Below are 20,227 nucleotides of genomic sequence, written 5' to 3'. Positions count from 1 at the left end.
TACACCCACAGTTATCAGTAGGGGTGATATTGCCCTAAAAAGATATCGCAATATTTAATGGTATTTTTGCAATAACTAAACTCTTGGCGATATAACAAAATACTAAATTACAAAAAAAAAAAAAAAAAAAATCAGGAATACATGACATACATTTTGTGCATACAATACGATATGGCACACCTCTAACTAAGATATTAAAAATTGAAGAATTTTATCTGATTTGTAACAGAAGTCAACGATCCAGATTTTCTCCATATATTCAGGATTAAAGTAAAATAAAGGATAGAGGAAAGATATAATCTGTCTCTGGTAGATATATCATGGAAAATGAGAACAGTGTGAATTTTTCTTTTGCTAAAAACAGCAAAAAACTAGTACCCTGATGTGATAATTAAGAGTGGGTGAAAGGGTATGATATTTCAGGGTATAATATCGTTCACAATATTCAAACATGTTTGCGATATTACTGCGTATGACATGATACGGCACACCATTAGCTTCTTAATGGTGTAAAATAGTGATTTATTTGCATAGAATAGGCAACGTTATGCCCCTATCACTAGCACTGTAAGCATGTTAAGAGCATAATCTACAAGCCATGTATTTTTGGAACGCTGGGAGTGAATTAAGGTGAACTATTCAACATAAGTTAATACTCGTTATCATGTTTTACTACACCAAAAGTCCATTTCACACAGGATATCCCCTTTAAATTATCTGGATGAAATCCTGCTGTGAAAAATGAAGTAAATACCTAAGGCCAAAAGTCATTGGAAGTCATGTCAAAGAAGGCATTATCAACCACGTTGACAGCACAGTGGATGGTAATGATCGTGACTAGCGGTGTCTGGCTAGAACTGTCCATGCAAACAGAAAAACGACTCAGCCAGAAACGCACAGACATCCATATATGATGGATGAGACCACAGGCACATATCCAACAGGTTGGTTCATGGGTACCATTTTTTTGGGGCTGATTATAGTGCAGCCCCATGAAGCCATAGACAGCCCCATGAAGCCATAGACTACTGATGTGGGGTATATTCTATTGGCATAGGTTGGATCCATTGGTTCTTCTAAACTGGTCGCTGGAACATCACAATAATGGGATATTCCAGCAGGTTAATCCACCAGGCTATGAGCCCAAACTGTTTAGAATTGGTTTGAGGAATCTTATGGAGATTTTTGACGAATGGCCTGCATGTTCACTTAATATGAGCCAGAATTTGCATTAATAAGATGTGGTCAAGGCTTCCATCACCCCTAAGAAGCTGCACCTACAAACACCATGGAGCCGTGAGCTTACTATTCCCACGAACATCTTCCATTCACTTGTGGAACTGACATCATTTTAAGCTGATGCACTTCTCTGGGTTCTCACGATGCTCGCTTGTGTCCCATGACTTTTGGCATATAACTGTAGCTGAATCTGCTCTGCACTGAGAGGTCTCAGAAGCAGGATAAAGAAACACTGGTTTTAGAAACCCATTCAGTACAGCACCATTTGCCGGCTTGGAGGATAAGCGGCGGCATTTGAGTCTGCAGGACTGCTAACCCTACAGCCTGAGTAGAAGCTCCACTTTCAACTGATCTTGGACCAGCTAAAATTGTCCCAATTCTCAAATCTTAAAGGGGCAGTGTAATTGACTTCTGTTCTTGGGTATATTAAGTTGCAGTCGTAGAGGTTGTTTATATAATAAGTTTCATATGAAGATAGAACCTAGAACCTATATAACCACCTTCTGTCCATATGTATTCTGCCACGCCCACTTTCCAGAAATGGTTTCTTACCCATTTGTGTTAAAATATCCTGTCAATTAATATTCAATTATTTTTTGTCGTATCTTAGTTGAACTAAGTACAGTATGAATAAGCTACTGCTGTGAACACTGATCAGAAAGTAGCTATCTATGCTAACCCAGCACTCCAACAGCCTATTTAACTTAATTTACAGCTAGTTACAGCGTAGTTAACCAGCATTCACACACAACACACACAAAGACAGTAGTGTTGTTACCAAACAAACCGCACCAAGAGTTCAGTTTAATTGGATTCAAATTTAGATGCTTCTTAGATCTGTGATGAAGGCTCAACTCAGTTTTTTTAATTACCCCTAAACATACCTACTTAACCTTCTGATAAATGGATAATTAGAACTGGTTGCACTTTTGCAGGTAAGTCATAAAATATCTGCAGGATCCCAAGGCCCTCAAAGACCAAAATTACAAACCCTTGGTTTAGGATTTTCGTTAGTTGGTGCTTTGTTTTAAAATAATCTTTACTGCTGTCAGATCTAGCAGGGCTATTTGAGCAAGAAAGTGACCTAAACTGTGAAATACAACTACGTTAGGAAAGGTTGTCTGATTCTTAGCTTGATGTAAATTTTTTGTCCATGACAATCACCTCTAAACAGGTCCCAGATCAATGTAAAGCAGTGACTTCTACCAGCCCTGAATGGCACAGCATGAGCACAGCGCTCGCTTTGAAAAAAGCTCTTCTACAGGAGCTCGGGGCAGAGGGGGAAGGCCAGTGCAAAAGGACACACGAAAAGGGGGAAGAGAGTGTTGGGGTCAGGGGGTTTTGTTTGCAGCTCAGGGGCTAATGGGGAGACCTGGAAGTAGAAGTCTAAATGCTTCAAACAGGCCAGGAGGGCCGCAAGGCAGTCCAGCAGCACCTCGTCCACCGAGCCCCCTGACTGCAAGAGACACAAAGCCAACCAAAAAATGTCACGGGGTCAAGAACTCAAAGGTTTCACAACAATACTGTTATCACAAATCAGTCAGTCATCCTAGCTTAGCTCCACTGTTGAGATGCTACATTTCTGGACATTTCTGGAGTTTGTACAGATAATAGTGACTAAGAACTACTCTAAACTGCTGCAGAACGATCACAGATTGGCTTGGAAAAGCACATCAAAGCACCACAAAAGGGCAGAGCACATATTTCGCACACCGCAGACTTTGAAGGAATACTCCAGCGTTTACACCAAACCTCTATCTGCTCCATCTGTAGCATATGATTTAACCAGGGACAATCATTTCCTTGTATTTCAAAATAAACAGAAAGCATATTGACTCAAAACTTTTTTTTAAGATAAGTAGGGATGCACCAAAATGTACATTTTTAGCTAAAACTGAAAGTGAACAATAATTATAAGTGAATATAATTATATACAGACTAACAAAGCACAATACATTTACCTCAGCAGTGCAATTTTAGTCATGAATCTACCTCAGTAGTGATACTTTACCATATTGTTTGCATTATAAGGCGCACTTAAAAATTCTTGAATTTTTCCAAAAATTAACAGTAACCTTATAATCTGGAGTGCTGGATTCTCCAGCACCGAGGCAGCGCTAGCTCTTTTACCGGTCAGAGATGTTAATACAAGCTAAGTAGGACGAACTGCTAGCTGACAGCACCCTGGTTCACTGGAACACTCAGAGTTCCTCAGTGTAGCACTGTCGGGTGGCATTTACTAGCGCCAAGTGCTGCTAACCGCGTTTTTTAAATGATTGGAAATGTAAGCTTACTGTAAATAAACAGAAGCACGCATTTGACTTAGAAAGAAATTTTTTTTTTTTTTACCTTATGCATGAAAATAGACCAGAAAATAGACTTTTATAGTCCGTAAAATACGACAATCGTGAATGCACACCAAATTGATCATTAATGTGCCTCAGCAGTGCAATGCTAATCATACATTTATCTCAGTAGTACTCTAAACTGTTTAGAAATTATGATTAGTCATAAATTTACCTCAGTAGGGTTATTATAATTACAAATTTACTCCTGCAGCACATTTAATGTACAGTAAATGTACTTTAGTATTGTTGTTCTAATCATGAAATTACTTCAGCAGTGCAATTTTAATGAGTAGTGTTATTCTACTTGTAAATGTTTCTCTGTAGTACTACTCAAACCATAAAATTAACTCAGCAGTGTTATTTAATTCACACGTGAGGAAAATTTACAGAGAAAAAAAAACAATGTTCTGTAGAAATCATTCAATCTTTTTACTTATACTATAGAACAGCAAAAGTGCTTTTTCAGACAAATAGTTTTGGTTGTAAAATAATTGGTGCATCTCTAAAAATAAGCCAATTAAAATCAATTAAACTGTGCGCAGGACATGCATTAAAAAATACTGTTCACAGCAACAAACATTACAGATGCAGCAAATGGTGATAAGGCTATAAAACGCTAGATTATTGCTTCACCAACTGTCATTATGAGTGGAATTATTAGCTTAGTACGGGCCATAAACGACAGCCAGGGATGCTGAGATGATGCACAACTGCCACCTCTCCTGCAGAGGGCAGCAGACAGACTGGTGCAGGTGAGTAAGGGGGCAGGAGGGTAGTCTGGTGCTGGTAGTTGTAGTTTTGTAGTATTTGGGGTGGGGTAGAAGCAGGGCTTGGTTGACTACCTGTCGGCCCCTCTGCTCTTCTAGAAGTAGCTCCAGCCGGAGGTTCTCGATCCGGGCAGTGTGGGCCTGATAGAACAGCCCCAAAGTCTGAACCAACCAGAGCGGGACATTGCAGGGGGAACCAGGGAAAGGAAGACCAGCCAAGCCAAACAGATAATGGTAGAGACAAGAATTGGGAAATTGGGGTTGCATGTGGCCAAGGATGAGGTTGAAGATGAAGAAGATGAGGATGATTATGACGTCAACGATGAAAACCAAGGGGCAAGAAAGAGTGAGCAAGAGTCAAATACAGCGAGAGAGGAATGAGAGACAGTGTTCTGTTCATCACCCTACTTGTTTACTTTCTTATTACTTATTTGACATATGTGGACAGAAAAGTATTAGGACACCTCATATTACTGCCTATAGATTTAGAATCTGATTCCATAAAGGCTTTTGTGTGTGTCCTAAAACTTGTTTCCATGTAGTGTATAATCAGATGATCAATAATAGTGAAGAAGACAAGTATCAAGCGCTTTTATAATTTATATTCTAAGAAACCTAAAATATTCTGTTAAAACCACTGCTGGTGTTGATCAGTATGCAGTTTTTAAAACATAATACAGCTCTGGTAAAAAAAAAAAACAAGAGACCACTTAAAAATGATGGGTTTCTTTGATTTTACCAAATTGAAAACCTCTGGAATATAATCAAGAGATCAAGATGGATGATCACAAGCCGTCAAACCAAGCTGGACTGCTTGAATTTTTGCACCAGGAGTAAAGGCATAAAGTTATCCAAAAGCAGTGTGTAAGACTGGTGGAGGAGAACATGCCAAGATGCATGAAAACTAGGGCTGGCCCGAATAGCGTTTTTTGAGCTCCGGATATTCGGCACTGATTCGAAGCGAATATTCGAATATTCGTTTTTAAAAAAAGAGGTAAAAAAAAATAAATAAAAAAAAAGCAAATCACGGCCCCTTTAATCCACTGAAAAATGTTCAATTTGCTCTGACCGACGAGACATATTCACCCCGGATTTTTGGTGTTTTTATCCCCCATATTTTTTCTGTGTTTTTAGCTCAGATTTCTTTGTGTTTTCATCCCGGAATTTCTGCTGCCCCACACGCGGCTTATCCGCTGCGTAAGCAGGCTAGGAGGCTGCTGCTGCACGGTTTCTCCGCTGCGCAAGCCAGCCCAGTAAATTGCTGTTTGTGTTTTCACACTTAGGCTATTTGCTTAAAAAAAACAAACAAAAAAAACGTTTGTTCAGGAAGTATTTTATATTCTTAAACATTGTTAATTATATTAGAGGACAGTCATTGTAAACTGTACTTCGTCTATTTCGGTTAAAGGATTGTGCAGGGCATATTACTGATTTTGTATTTTTGCACTTGGGCTATAAGCTCAATATTAAATATTTCGTTTGTTTAGAAATTATTTTATATTTTAAACCATGTTAAATTATATTAGAGTAGAGGAAAGTCATTGTTAATGACGTTATTGTACTTGGTCTATTTCGGTTTAAGCATTGTGCAGGGCATAGCCGTATTACTGATTTTGTATTTTTGCACTTGGGCTATAAGCTCAATATTAAATATTTCGTTTGCTTAGAAATTATTTTATATTTTTAAACCATTTTAAATTATATTAGATAAGAGGAAATTCGTTCAGACATCATTTTTGTAGGCCAGGCTTTTGTAACCGATTTAGCCCCTACTGTTGCCACATTACCCCTTACGTTTTATTATATAAATCAGTTTCGAAGAGCCTGCATTTTTTTTATCATGTATAATAGAGGTCTGCGCGAGACTGATTTTTAAACCCACTCTTCCACGCTCCCGCGTTTCTGTCTCGTTACCGCTCCGCAAAAAAATTGCTTCTTTTAATCCCGCGCCCGCCCGCCACATACACATTTCTGCCGCTCCCGCCCCACGTTCCTAATATAAATTAAATAAACTACATTTAATGCTTCAAATTTACTTATATATTTATTAAAACAGCAGCGCTGAATCGTGCGGTCCCGTTCCTTACCCCAGTCCAAACACCATCGGTGTGTGCGTGTGTGTGTCGGTCCATCCTGCGCGTTGAGAGTTTTCTTTAGGTTTTTTTTTTTTTACAATTATTACAGTTTTCTTAACTATTTATTAATTTGCTCCCGCATCGTCTGGATTAAACTCCCGCTCCAGCCAATAACAGTTCAGTTCTGTCCCGCGCGCAAGATATTCTGACGGGACCCGCGAAAACAGAAGTGGTTAGAGTGAGGTGGAACTCTGGAAAGGAGAAAAAAAACGAATATCCGAATACCAAAATTAAAAACCGAATACCTACTCAACGAACGAATATCCGAATACCCGAATATTCGGGTCCAGCCCTAATGAAAACTGTGATTAAAAACCAGGGTTATTCCACCAAATATTGATTTCTGAACTCTTTTAACTTTATGAATATGAACTTGCTTTCTTTGCATTATTTGAGGTCTTATTTTCTGCAAATAAATGTTCTAAATGACAATATTTCTATTTGGAATTTGGGGGAAAAGTTGTCTGTAGTTTATAGAATGAAACAACTTTTATTTTACTCAAACAAAATCAGAGAAACGGATTCTAAAACTGAAATGGTCTCTTAATTTTTTCCAGAGCTGTAAAATGTGTTTTATAACATAAATTATATTAAAAAAAAGAAAAAAATATCTATATATATGTTTTATACTACACATCAAGCTGCACCCTTTTACCTGTTACATACTTAGCTTTTAAAAGTAGGGTATTATGTTTTATGCACTATTTAATGTCCTTGTTCTCTGAGTACAACCTTGAGGGAAATCTGGATATTTTGAGCAAATTAACTATAATTTACTAAATCTCCAGTGCAGTTTCTCATCAATTTCTAGTTTCTGCAAACCATTTATCTGCTAAATAGATAGTTTGTAATATATTACAGACAACTGTTTTCTTTTTCCAAAATGTTCCAAAAACACTTGGATAAAAAAAAAAATCTAGTGTAATATAATTTAGGACTGTGTAAATCAATTACTGATAATTCACTACTCAATTATTCAGCCAATATTCAGCCAAAGTGATATCAGACAGCATCATGTTATCTAGACTTGTAGGTTTTACTCAGTGGAAGTGAATTTGTGTATGGTAAACCCCTTTAAAATTCAAAGAACACTTCTCATTCCTCTCCCACACAAACCCACACAGAGGAATGCAGAACAAAAACAATAATAAAAGAAGCCAACACAGCTGAACTCTGTTCTGTGTGAGCTTGGAGGCCTGTCTGTCTGTCTATCTATCTATCTGTCTGTCTGTCTGCATGTGTCTGGACCTATCTGCTTAGCTGTCCATTTAAATACACCTCTGTGTAGAGCGAGTGGATTTGGTCAGCACCTTCAGCTGCGTGTTGAAGGCATCTATCTCTAGCAGTTTGGAGCGCGTCTCTTTCTCCACAGCATCCAGCTGCTCCCGGAGCTGCTGCCTGGTCACTTCCTTCATCTCCACGGCTCTCTGCAAGCTGGACAGCGAGTCTCCTGCAAGAACACAAACAAGGCAAGCGGCCATCAACCTCTTTATTATAAACCAAACTAATGCTGTAAACACCTGTTTGGCTGTATAAACTGAGGTTTTCCTAAGAAGTGGGTGCCTGGGTCAGGGGTCGGCAATAGGTGGCCCACGGGCCAGATGGGGCCCGCAAGCCTGAAACATCTGGCCCGTGAAGTTGTTTAAAGTATAATGAATGATAATGAAAGAAATAATAATTAAAAGCTTCTCTGGTGAGCTTTTGTTTACATTCCTACCCTCTCCGTCTCTCTGTCACGCTCGGCATGACTTTAGTTTCCACCCGAGGAGCGGTGTGTTTATTTAATTTTTCCTTTCTTCTTGGGTTTACCGGCTTTGAGATCATCTGCTCTGCAATTGGGTTCAACAACCCTCTGGGCTGGAGAGATACTTGTCAGTAGATATACTGATATACTGTAGTAAAAAGAAGTTATCCCACCTCAGTAAATAAAACTACCCCATCTTAATAAGTTGTGTGCTTAACCTTCTCTCAAAACTGTAGCTGCCATTGTTTTGGCCTCCAATCCTATTGCATTGGATCTTCTAACAATATGGTCTAACACAATACAGGAAACACAATGATGAAAGTGACAGGCTAAATGGTTAACCACAATGTGGAGGTGGCCAAGCACAGCCAGTGTTTAACTCCATCTAGAGCACTAACTGCAGGTTATGAGGCTGTGAAACCCGCAGTGTGGTTGAGGTGAGAGTGCTTTACTTTCACTTCTTTTTTTTATTATTATTTTAAAGAACATCAGCTATTGAGATCTGAAAAAGTCAATTTGTCCACGTATCAGGGAAAAATGAGGAATTAAATGAAGTTGTGTTAACCTCTAACAATTATGTATAATACATTTTAAGTACAACTTAGGGGGTATGGCAGAGTGAATACATATAAAAATATATATTGCATGGGTCATATACTTTTTAACCAATAAACGTCCATGATTTTTTGATGACTTTTCCATGCTTTTAAGGGAAACTTTCATGACCATACGATTTTTAAAACATCAGTGCGGACATGGACAGTAAAACCAAAAATCAACTAAAACTATAATCAAAATTAATTATAGTAGGTTTAAAATGAATCTGACGCACAATTTTTGATAATAAAATGTGTGTCAGATCATGAGAGCTTCATTGTGTAGGGCTAAATTAGAAAAAACTCTGAGCTGATGTATTTTGTTAACTCAAAACAGATTTTCTCAGTCGATAAACACAAAGATTTGTAGAGCAAATTTACATGACTTTTCTGGGTTCTGGGTATTTTTTATTTTTCCAAAACATATCCAGGCCTGGAAATTGCTATTTTCAGGTTTCATAACATTTTTCCTGACCGTACGAACCCTGATATTGAGACGTGAGGAGGTGGGGGAACCGCTGGTCCACCCCGCACTACGACGTGCAACCCCGGTTTGTCCCAGCTGGCCTGCGTTGGACTGATCCCACAATAACTTTTGAGTACAGTGACTGGAGCCCCAATAAGCCATTGTTGGAGGGTGTTTTTAAATAAAGGTAAGTTTTCAAGTTCATTTACTCCCTGTGTCTGTGTCTCTGTGCTTCTGAACTACCGGGTCACGTTGGCCACGCCCCTATCCCCAGGTGCGCTTTCATAATATAAAAACTACACAAAATGTTAACCATAAACATAAACCTATTTAAACATTTTATATTCCAATTTTAATATTTCAACACATTTGAAATGCACAGAAATTACTGCAATTATAGAACTCACTTTTGTCCTCTCCTGTAAAGTTACCATTTTACAGGGCATTTGTGTGACAGTGACTATATACTGTTACTCTTATACAACAGATATACTGATCTCTGAGAAAAAGAAGACAAGACTCTTACTATGGAGGCTGTTCTGCTGCACCTGCTTCAGCTGATCATTCAAACACTGTTTATCAGGAATCAGCCGACCCAACCACTGCTGAGACTCCTAGACCGGATCAAAAGAGAGGACATACGAAAGAAAGACAGAAAGAGAAAGAAAGAACAAAAAAAAGGAAGAAAGTAAGAATAAAGAATGAGAAAGAAAGAACACAAACAGCACGTAAAGAGAAAAGGGAGTGATCATTAAGAGCGAAATTCAGAGGCCTCAGTCTGGCAGCATGAGTGAAAAAAATGAAAATAAATACAAAAAAAGTGTGCATTACAAACTGGCAGACTGCCAACATCAAAGCAGTAATAGCAAACTGCTATCGAACCAAATGCATGCCAGAACATACTGTAAATATAATATCAGAATAATAACCACTGTGTTAACAGTATCACGGTATTGTATAATAAGGTGAAGTCAATGGTTTTAAAATAAGTTTTTGTTGTTGTAACTGCTCTACTGCTCAAGGAAGGTTTTACACTAGTTTTTTTTTTTTATTGGACTGCTATAGAGATTTACTTGAGTTCAGTGACAAGCGCATGAGTTAGAATGTTGAATGATCAGCAGCCCAATTCCCTTCATCACGCATTTGCATATGTGTATCAGCTAGGGCTTGGCGATATGAATAAAAAAATAATATACATAGATCTGATTGGCTGAGAAGAATCTTTGAGGGTACTGCACTGCAAAGCCTTCACTGTAAAATCTAGTAAAGTTACACCATCTTAAATAAACATTAAGCAAGTGTTAATAGTTCACCAGCTAGTAAAGTTTACTAATAGCTCCTCTTCTAAACTTTCTGTAATGTTTTCCTCTGTCTCCATGCTTTCACTGCCTGCATGAGAACAGAAACTGACAGAGCTAATTGAAACCCTGTGTAGTCTACATCACTATAAACAATTTCATCATATCATATGAAAATATATCATTTTTTTTCTTAAATCTTGATATATCGCCCAGCCCTAGTCTCAGCACAATTGTGTCAATGGGTGTAACTTCACATAGCTAACTGCATTCACTAGCAGGTATGTCCACAAACATTCGGACATATAGGGTAACAGTAACAAGATTCTAATCAGCTTTGGTGTAAAACAGCTGTACAAACATGAAATAAATTTGGTATGCTGACTACTGCGGTATTCCTTATATAAACTGGCTCTGAGGGCTGAGGTACCTGTAGCTGCTGCTGCAGGGTGGTGATCTCAGCTATGCGCAGTTCCCGTGTTTTATTGGTGCTCTCGATCTCCTGCCGCTGTGTGGACAGACGGAAACGGATGTCCTGCAGCTTCCCCTCTAGCTGAGACTTCTTATCATTCTGCACACAGAGAAAGTACAAGAGTAAAAGAAAAATTCTAAACACTCTGAAGTAAGTCAATACGTTTAATTTTCAGATGAAAGCAACATTCTTTATTCTCTATGATTCAAACTTTCAAAAGAATACAAAATTAAAAGCCAATGAGAATGAGAGTGTATGGGAAGGTGTGTATGTGTATATATATGTGTGTGTGTGTGTGTGTGTGTTTGACAGTGAGCTAACCAGAGCCTCCAATTCAAACTCCAGGGTTTTCTTGCGTGCTTTCAGCAGGACGATGTTCTCCTGCTCTCGGTTCCTCTGGGTCAGCAGCTCCTGTCTGCGGTTCCTCTCCCACTCCAACTGCCGCTGTCGCTCCAGCTCCCGCTTAGCTGCCTGAAAAACACACACAACCGAGAAGAGCTCAGTCACAAAATTAAACTTATTTAACTTAGCAACTTATTACAAATACACAAATTTGGGAATCATGAAAAACTTCAGATACCATATTTTTCGCACTATAAGTGGCACACAATTTTTCCATTTTCCCAAAAAATTGTCAGTGCACCTTATAAACCAGTGCACCTTACGCAGGAATTCTACCATACAGGTTGAATTATAAAGAAGTTTTAGTTTAGTTATCCAGCACTAAGGCTGGCGCAGTATTAACATTAGCCACTAACCGCGCTAAGTGTTAGCTCTTTCTCCGTTTAGAGGTAGGTATATCGGCCTGTACCCTGCTGCTAACCCTGGATAGCACTGCTGGAGCAGTAAATATATCAGCATGTAGCCTGTAGCCAACACCGGCTAGCACTGCTGGAACAGCATTAGCATTAGCAGCTAACTGCAATAACTCTCACCGTTCAGAAGTGAGTATTATTGGCCTGTAGCCTGCTACTAACTCTTGCTTGAACTGTTGGAGCAGCATTAGCATTAGCTGCTAACCGTGCTAAGCGCCAGCTCTTTTGCATTTCAGAGGTTGCCCTGGCTTACCAGAACAGACTGCCTCAGCGTAGTGCTGTCGGGTGGCAAAAAATCTGGAAATCTGGAAATAAACGGAAGCGCTTTACTTACTTACTTAACTTAGCTTAGCAGTGAGACCTGCTGAATTAGAAGGAAAACGTGGCGACACTCCTGTTCCTTACTAGTGTTGCATAATGCGCCTTAAAATCCAGTGTGCCTTATGTATGAATATAGACTACAAAATAAACGTTTATTGATAGCGCAACATATTGCAGTGCGCCTTGTAGTGCAAAAAATATGGTAATTAAAATCTAATGTAAAAAGAAATGTTTTAAACTTTTTTTTAAAAGCAGTAACAAAGGAAGCCTGACGAATATATATTAAAATATAAAAATATAAAAACAAAAAGGTGCTTCTCGATTCTTTTTAAACTTCATAAGGGGTGATCTGAAGGAGGCTATCAGTATATAATTTTAAGGTACGATTTGGAACGTATTGAGTCAGCAGTTCAGAAATGTACGAAGGTGCTAAACCATTTATTAATTTATAGACCAATAGTAAAACCTTAAAATTGTTTTCTAAAAAAAAAAAAAAAACACCAGTGGAGAGAATTAGAAATATAGTATCAAATCCTGTCCCTTGAGATGACATGATGTTGTTAAATGTCAGTATATGCAGATAATTACAGTATATTTTGTATTTATTCATTAAATACAAAACTGTAATTGTAATCACCTCTCTCCTCTCAATCTCTTTACGCCGCTCCTCTTCCCGCTGCCTCTCCAGCTCCCTCTGCTTCTCCAGCTGCTTCTCCAGCTCCTGCTGCCGCCTCCGCTCCTGCTCCTGCCGCTCGCGCTCTTTCCTCTCCTGCTCTTCTCGCTCCAGCGCCGCTAGACGCTCCTGTTCTTTACGCTGCTGCTCCAGCAGAGCCTGCCGCCGCTTTTCCAGCTCCAGGTTACCACGCTCAAAGTTCTCACGCTTCTTGTCCTCAAAGGTGACTGCATTGGAAAAAGAAGAAGAACAGGTGAGAAGAAGTTCTGTAAATTGAAGTACAGTATCATGATGGACCATGATGTTCATAAAGGGAGAACAAGACAACAAGACATTTCTGTCGTTATCTCTTAAACCCTCACCTGGAAGCTTTTTGTCCGCCTCTTTCTCCTCTTCCTCCGCAGACTCTTCCTGGACGCGCTGGTCTGCTGGGTGCAAGCTGGTCACAGAGACGCCGCTGCCAGAGCGAACTCTCCTACAGAAACACAAACCCATGCCCCAAATTAGAACATATATATTATAACACATTATACACATACAATCATATAACATTAATATAATAGCAGATACTGTCATGAGGTCAGATATTTTCATGAAATGCACTCGTGCTGGGCGGTATGACCAAAAATATATATCAGTATTTTTCAGGACTTTGACAGTAACACAGTATTTTTTATTATTTTATTTTTATGCATGACTGGGCTTTAATATAGGTTTATGACTTCCTGTACTGTTAGATTACATAAAAAATAAAACACTTTAAATTAAATAGGCTTTAAATTAAGGCTTAGATTAATATTGAGTTTACTTTGTCCCACCAAAATTACTTCATTAGCTAAATAATTTAAACAATAGACCTTAAAAAGAGATAAAGCAAAAACTTTAACACGATTTCCTTCACAAAAATAATATTATTATGAAAACAGTTGCATAAAACACTATAAATTGACCTAAATACTCAATGTTTAAGTATTCAAAAGAAATAATTCTCAAAGGCTCTATTGCACAAATAAAACACAGGTTTTATAGCAATTTACAATATGTTATTCTTGAAGCCATTAGAGGCATTACAATATTAAAATCAGCCACAATTCCCTTCTTTCTTCAGTTAACAAATAAACTCAGTTCAATGTGCATTTAAATTAATCTTCAAGCCATTGTATTAATATATTTAAAAGGGCTGTAGTTACTGCTCTTGAAGTTTATTTTCCCCTCGTATCCACAGTTTTAGGGAGTTTTTATCACTTGTGCTGAATAAATGATTATTCTCAGGACAGATTAAAAACTCGTCTGGGGACGAGAAGAAGTTGCCCAATTCTATTCATCTCTTTTCTAAGTGAATAATTGCTGTTTGTTGTTGTTTTTCTATTTTACTCAGTAAAAAACACCTCATACAGTGAAGAACAGCAGCAGGAGCTCCTCAGATAAAGTGCTGTTCTCATTTTTCTCCACCCAGGACAGAGCATTAGACTCCACAGAGCTGAGCTACCATTACTACAGTGTATTAGCTTGTTATGCTAACTGGCTACCGGACATACCGGTTTTAATTTCCCAGTATGCCGCCCAGCAGTAAAATGCACCTTTTTTACCTGTTATAACTTTATTTTAAATAATTGCACTTAAAAGAAAAAAGTTAGCAACAGACAGAATAAGTACACTAACATATTGTTCTGCATTATTAACATTTTGGACCATTATAATCATTCAAAACAAGAAAAGAGAGAAAGATAAAAGATTGAGAAAAAAATATGACAATATTATTGTCATTTTACACCCCTACCTAAGATGTGGATGCTCTGACCTGAAGGTAGGGGGGAGAAGATCAGGGGGCAGGAGAGGGGGAAGGGGCAGGCCAGACATGGCCATATCTATAAGGTGCATGGCCAAAATAAACTCTTCGGCTGTCAGCTTTCCATCCTGGTCTATGTCTGACAGGTTCCTAAAGCAGCCACAGAAAACAAGAAAAGTTAAGAGTGAATCAAGTTATTTTTGCACACTTAAAATTACTAAAGTTTCTAATAATGTAACATGCTTAAACTGACAGTCAACTAGAAATAGAACAGGTGATATTACACTTGATTTTCTATTATACTCATAATAATGTCATAAGAAATCTCATACCTGTAGTTGGTTGCAATAGTATGAGATTTTTACAGTATAAAATAACATTCTTCAAAAAATATCGAAGTTTTAGGGCATTTCATAATTATTTTTAAGCAATTAAATAATATGATTGATCACAGATTAGTACACATGCACTGAAAGGCTGCTATCGGATTGAAACTTTTATTTAGCTGTTTTTCTGAGCTGGATTGTTTGCTGATAGTTGTTGACAGGCCGAGGGCTGATAAGATAAGAGTAAGTCTTGCTGTTTGCAATGATGTTGTTGTCTTGTTTTAATAAATTATTCTGACTTTGCTGTGTGAAGAATAGAATAGTGGGTTAGCCACAATGCCAACAGCTGGGCTCAGCCGTGTTAAGCAGCAATGCCAACAGATACGTCAGCTGGACCACAGTCCTTTGTAGGCTTGGCATGTTTTAGCCAGCATGCCAACAGGCTTAAACTATGATTTTCACTGTTTTTCTGAGCTGGATTACTCGCTGAATGTTTAAACAGGCTGAAGACTGGTTAGACTGAGTAAGTACTGCTGCTATATGATTTGTCTCTGTAGACTGTTCTGAATGTGTGTTATGAAGCCTAGAAGAGCAGGTTATAACAGTCAGGCTTAACCAGGTTAATCCACTGTGCTAAACAGGCACAGCAGCCAGCCTCTCAACAGTGTTAAAGCAGTTTAGCTGTGGTGTTAACAGCCAGCCTCAGAAATAAGCAAATGTCCTTGGTAGGATATCTATGCATTTTCATAATTTCAAACGGGTTACCGCTGTAACTCTAAACTGTAGACAACCTCTTAGTCTTCATTTGAAAGATAAACATGCCAGAGTGTATTTTTATAGCCCGTTTAACATTTCTGAGTGAGGAAAAAAAAAAGATGCATAGTAATATCCTCACCAGATGGTGGCCAGCTGGGCTTGTGGTAGACTGGACTGCATGAGAATAGTTCTAGCCTGTGGTCCTGAGAGAAGGAAACATAGGGAGAGGAGGGAGAGAGAGAGAATGAAACAGGAGCTGAAAATGCTGACAACAGGGTCTTAGCATCCACTTCACTTTACTGACTCATCAGAAGGGTTGCAGTAGGATCAGCACAATGCACACAGACACGGTCACAAATTTTCATAGGCGGTTAACTCTCTAACAGACGCTAAAGTACACAGCCTTCTGGTACACGATTACCAGAGTGCAAACTGGGTTAAACATAAAAACCTTCACTATAATGACACTGCAAATTATAAATTAACAGCCTGAAGAAAACCTTAATAGGCTACACATCATTTGAGATCCTCTAGATTCTAAAAACAAGCTCTAGTACAATAGGAAGGGTTCAAATATTGATTCACATTAACAATGGAGGACTGACTCCTGGCATTTCGTTTTACACTGTACATTATACATACAATAATATAGAGCTAGAATATTATTAAATGTTCTGTGCTTAATAAAAATGGACAATTATAGCCTCATTTACATGTGCATCTCTACTGGATACAGGCACTATTAATGAACGTTCATTTTCTGTTCTATATTCGTACATAAGGTGCATTACGTGACACTAGTAAGTAACAGGGGTGTAGCCATGTTTCCCTTCTAATTCAGCAGGTCTCACTACTGGGTGGTGGTGGGGGTAACTAATAGCAAAGCTAAGTACACAAAACTGTAAATCTTAAAAAATGAAAAAAAAAATAAAATAAAATAAAATAAAATAATTAAACGAGCAATGGATTTTAATCTACACAGATTTCTCCCCTGAAAACTGTTTATTTGTGTGAGTAAAGCGATTCTGTTTATTTACAGTAACATTAGATTTCCGATTTTCACTAAGGCTGGGTGCAGTAGCATTAGTATTAGCGGCTAACTGCTAGCGGGACGTAAATATGGCGCTCGACAGTGCTATACTGAGGAACCCTGCAGACTACAAGCTATATACTCACCTATAATTGGTGAAAAAATAGCAAGCACTTAGAGCAATTAGCAGCTAATGGTATTGCTGCTCCAGCAGTGCTAGCCGGGGATAGCAGCAGGCTACAGGCCTTAATGTTCGCCATTAAGAGCCGAAAGAGCCACAGTTAGTGGCTAATGCTAATACTGCTCAAGTCTTGGTGCTGGAGAACTAAACTGAAACATCTGTAAAATCTGTTGATTTTTGGGAAAATTAAAGGATTTTAAGTGCGCCTTATAGTGTGAAAAATACGGTACGCACTGTATTCATTGAGAGGAATAAGGTCAAACAGCCTAAGGTAGGTTTCACCAAGTGTTTATTACAGCATTTTGATCATAGAAAAGGTCTAACATACAGTTACAATGCCTGTGTGACTGTGTGGTACCTGTTAGATGGCCGCTCATCATCTTGTCATGGCTGTTGAAGAGTTGGCGGTACTTTAGCCGTGAAGACTGGGGCACAGCCCAATCGATGGGCACAGGGGCTGCAGGAGCACTGTAGGAAAATGAGAGAGGAGCATAATTAGAGACCTACGTATGTACGTATGTATGGATATTTTTTCATCTTTATCTTTTTTGACCAGAGACTTACCTGGGGGTCTCAAAAGACTGTCCTTTGGGGAGCTTGGCACTGGAGCGGTTGAAAGAAGCAGAGCTTTTGTTGACAGCTGTGGCTGAGATAGGAGCTGAGAGAGAGACAGAAAAGATAGATAGTGAGTGAGAAAAAGAGAGAGAGAAATAAAAGGATGGACCTAAACAGCTATCTAGACCCTTGTTATTCATAAAGTAATCTTTGCAAGGGTTCAATAAGTAATACATTTAACAGAGTTCAACTAAAAACAAAAGAACCAATGGTGTCTTACCTTGGTGAGAAAATCCTGATATGGGCTGCATCATTGAAGGGGCTCCGTTGGCCATTGGAGGCAGAGGAGGGGTCACTGACGACACCAGCGGGGGCGACATGCCCACACCCGGCACTCCAGGCGGAAGAGGCGGGAGGGGCATGGGTGGCACCGCTGGTAAACCCGTCATAGGTCCCATACTGGGCATTCCTATGGACAGCAAAGCCAGAGAAAGGACTTAGTTTACATAGCTAAACATTATTAACGCTAAACATGAACAAGCTGGCAATATTGGGGTAGCCTTCAAAGTTAAATAATAATAAAAAGGACACAGCGCTTTTGAAAACATAGCTCAAGGCCACAGTCCACAGAAAACTGTATTTTTTGAAAAGGTATTTTTTTGAAGCATGAGGCTTAAATAACACTGTCATACTGTGTCTTTACCAAGTCCTCTTAAGAATACCCAACAATTTGCTTTGTTCGATTCCCAGTCATGCAGCTTGCTATCAGCTACCGGGGCCCTGAGAGAGTATAATTGGTCTTGCTCTCTCTTTAGAGTGATATCAATCAGCACAAGGCATCTGTGAGCTGATGTATCAGAACTGAGTCGCTGCATTTTCCTCCGAGTGCGCTGTGATGCTACTCGGCAATGCTGCATCAGCAGCAGTTCAAAAAGAGGCAGAGGAGGCAACTGGTCTTGTAAATTGGAGAGAAAATGGATACCCAACAATGTGAGAAACTACAGTTTAAGACAAGTGAGGATTTAGACATGCCGTCTATCCAATGCTAAACAATAGGGGTGTGACGAGACACTAATATCACAAGACGAGACGAGACGAGACACGATATTGGGTTCACAAGAACGAGACGAGACGAGATTTAAAAATAAAATTTTAAAGAAAACCTCAAAAATGAAAAATGGCTTGAAAACTAGAGTTTTATGTGACAAAATTATATAACGCAAACTTAACAGACTGGTTTCTCTCAAATATTGATTTTATAAGAAATAGAAATAAGAATAAGAATAAAATAAAATAAAATCAAACTTTTCTAGGTCTAATATAGTACATGCATCTCCTCCACCCCCTCCCCCCCTACGTTTGCATACACCACAAACAGTACGTAGTTGCACTCCTGCTGTGTTGCCAGATCCCGCTTAAAAAATCCCCACTAAACTATTTTTTTCCCCGCGAGACAGGTTAAATATTGACGAGAAATATCGTGCCACGAGTTCTCGTCACACCCCTACTAAACAATGCTACACAATACAAACAGACATATTACGACATCTACAGATACAGGATCATTATTATACATCATTATATCATTATCCCTCCTCCACCAAACTTTACAGAAGGCGCAATGCAGTCAGACGGGTAAGATTCTCCTGAAATTTCACCAAATCTAGAATTCCACCAGTCCATCAGACTGCCAGATAGAAGTGCGGTTTGGCATTCTCTGCTCCAGAATCCAGTGGTGGCTGTCTGACACTTGGTGAAGTAAGGCTTGCATGTAGCTTGCATTAGCCAAGCATACCACAAAGCTTCCAGTGCACAGTTTTTGTACTGATATTCATGCCAGATGTGGTGTTGAACCCTGCAATTACTTAGTCTTACTGATGTTTTTGCACCATGCTCCTCGGTGCTCTTTAACTTTACGTGGTCAGACACTTGTTGTAGTGGTGGCATTCTACTACAGTAGCACAATGGACAATGGTCAGTGAGCTCTTCAGAACTGCCCATTCTTTCACTAATATTTATAAAGTCTAACTGCATAGCTAGATGCTGGATTTTATACACCTGTGGACTGACTCAAGTCATTTAGCCTAATAGACATGGTTCAATCTTCAACCCACATTCAGAAGTTGTCTTACCAAAGGGGGCGGGAGGTGGTACAGAGAGGGGGGGCTGTTTCATTGAGGGCGGCAGGCTGGGGGGCAGCGGGTGACCCTGCAGCTTCAGCTTGATCAGCTTCATGGCAATGGAGAACTCGTGCATGTCCATCTTGCCGTCGTTGTTGAGGTCGGCCAGAGCCCTGTGGAACAGAAGACATTACGTGCTTTAACGTTTACGCTTCCTCTCAATTATTAGATAATAAAACTGGGGATAAAAGTGATGACAAGTGATAATTTTGCAGAAGTTCTTATATGTGAAAGTGGCATATTTGTTTTTAGGTATTACATTCATATTGTTCTTGTGGGCACTCAATGTAAATATACAAAGTGAAGTATGCACCAAAATATTGTTTAAATAACCAAAAAAATGCATCAGGTTTTAAGATAGTGATGGGCAAATGGCATCTTATGTTTATATCAATCAAGCATAATGCTCATTGTTTTTTTTTTATTAATAACCCAAATAATAAGTGAATAATCAATTAATTACACCTGTTCCACTCTTATTTTTTATTTCCTTCCTTCTTTTCTTTTTTCCTTATTTACTTCTTCTGTATTTACTT

At 38.9% G+C, this 20,227-nt stretch overlaps 1 protein-coding gene across 6 annotated transcripts in view; it reads right to left on the bottom strand.

Moving 5' to 3' along the window:
• The window catches only part of itsn1 (intersectin 1 (SH3 domain protein)), a 97,460-nt gene that overhangs the window by 43,334 nt on the left and 33,899 nt on the right, over window positions 1-20,227 (bottom strand). For 2 of the 6 annotated variants that reach the window (XM_007251341.4, XM_049470016.1), the window contains exons 5-17: window positions 19,644-19,804; window positions 17,792-17,980; window positions 17,521-17,614; window positions 17,315-17,424; window positions 15,885-15,948; window positions 14,676-14,813; window positions 13,237-13,349; window positions 12,839-13,101; window positions 11,387-11,536; window positions 11,024-11,164; window positions 9,822-9,909; window positions 7,800-7,939; window positions 4,430-4,516 (exon numbers count right to left, since the gene is read on the bottom strand). In XM_007251341.4, coding sequence (XP_007251403.2) covers window positions 4,430-4,516; window positions 7,800-7,939; window positions 9,822-9,909; window positions 11,024-11,164; window positions 11,387-11,536; window positions 12,839-13,101; window positions 13,237-13,349; window positions 14,676-14,813; window positions 15,885-15,948; window positions 17,315-17,424; window positions 17,521-17,614; window positions 17,792-17,980; window positions 19,644-19,804 — 1,738 coding nt within the window. Of the gene's footprint in view, window positions 1-4,429; window positions 4,517-7,799; window positions 7,940-9,821; window positions 9,910-11,023; window positions 11,165-11,386; window positions 11,537-12,838; window positions 13,102-13,236; window positions 13,350-14,654; window positions 14,814-15,884; window positions 15,949-17,314; window positions 17,425-17,520; window positions 17,615-17,791; window positions 17,981-19,643; window positions 19,805-20,227 lie in introns of all 6 variants that reach the window. The other 4 variants (XM_022674723.2, XM_022674724.2, XM_022674721.2 and 1 more) reach the window with 3 other exon arrangements.

The sequence above is a fragment of the Astyanax mexicanus genome, chromosome 21 (assembly GCF_023375975.1).
Source record: "Astyanax mexicanus isolate ESR-SI-001 chromosome 21, AstMex3_surface, whole genome shotgun sequence".
Classification (NCBI taxonomy): domain Eukaryota; kingdom Metazoa; phylum Chordata; class Actinopteri; order Characiformes; family Acestrorhamphidae; genus Astyanax; species Astyanax mexicanus.
Note: the sequence above shows the minus strand (reverse complement) of the source record. Positions and strands in the feature narration are given on the sequence as shown.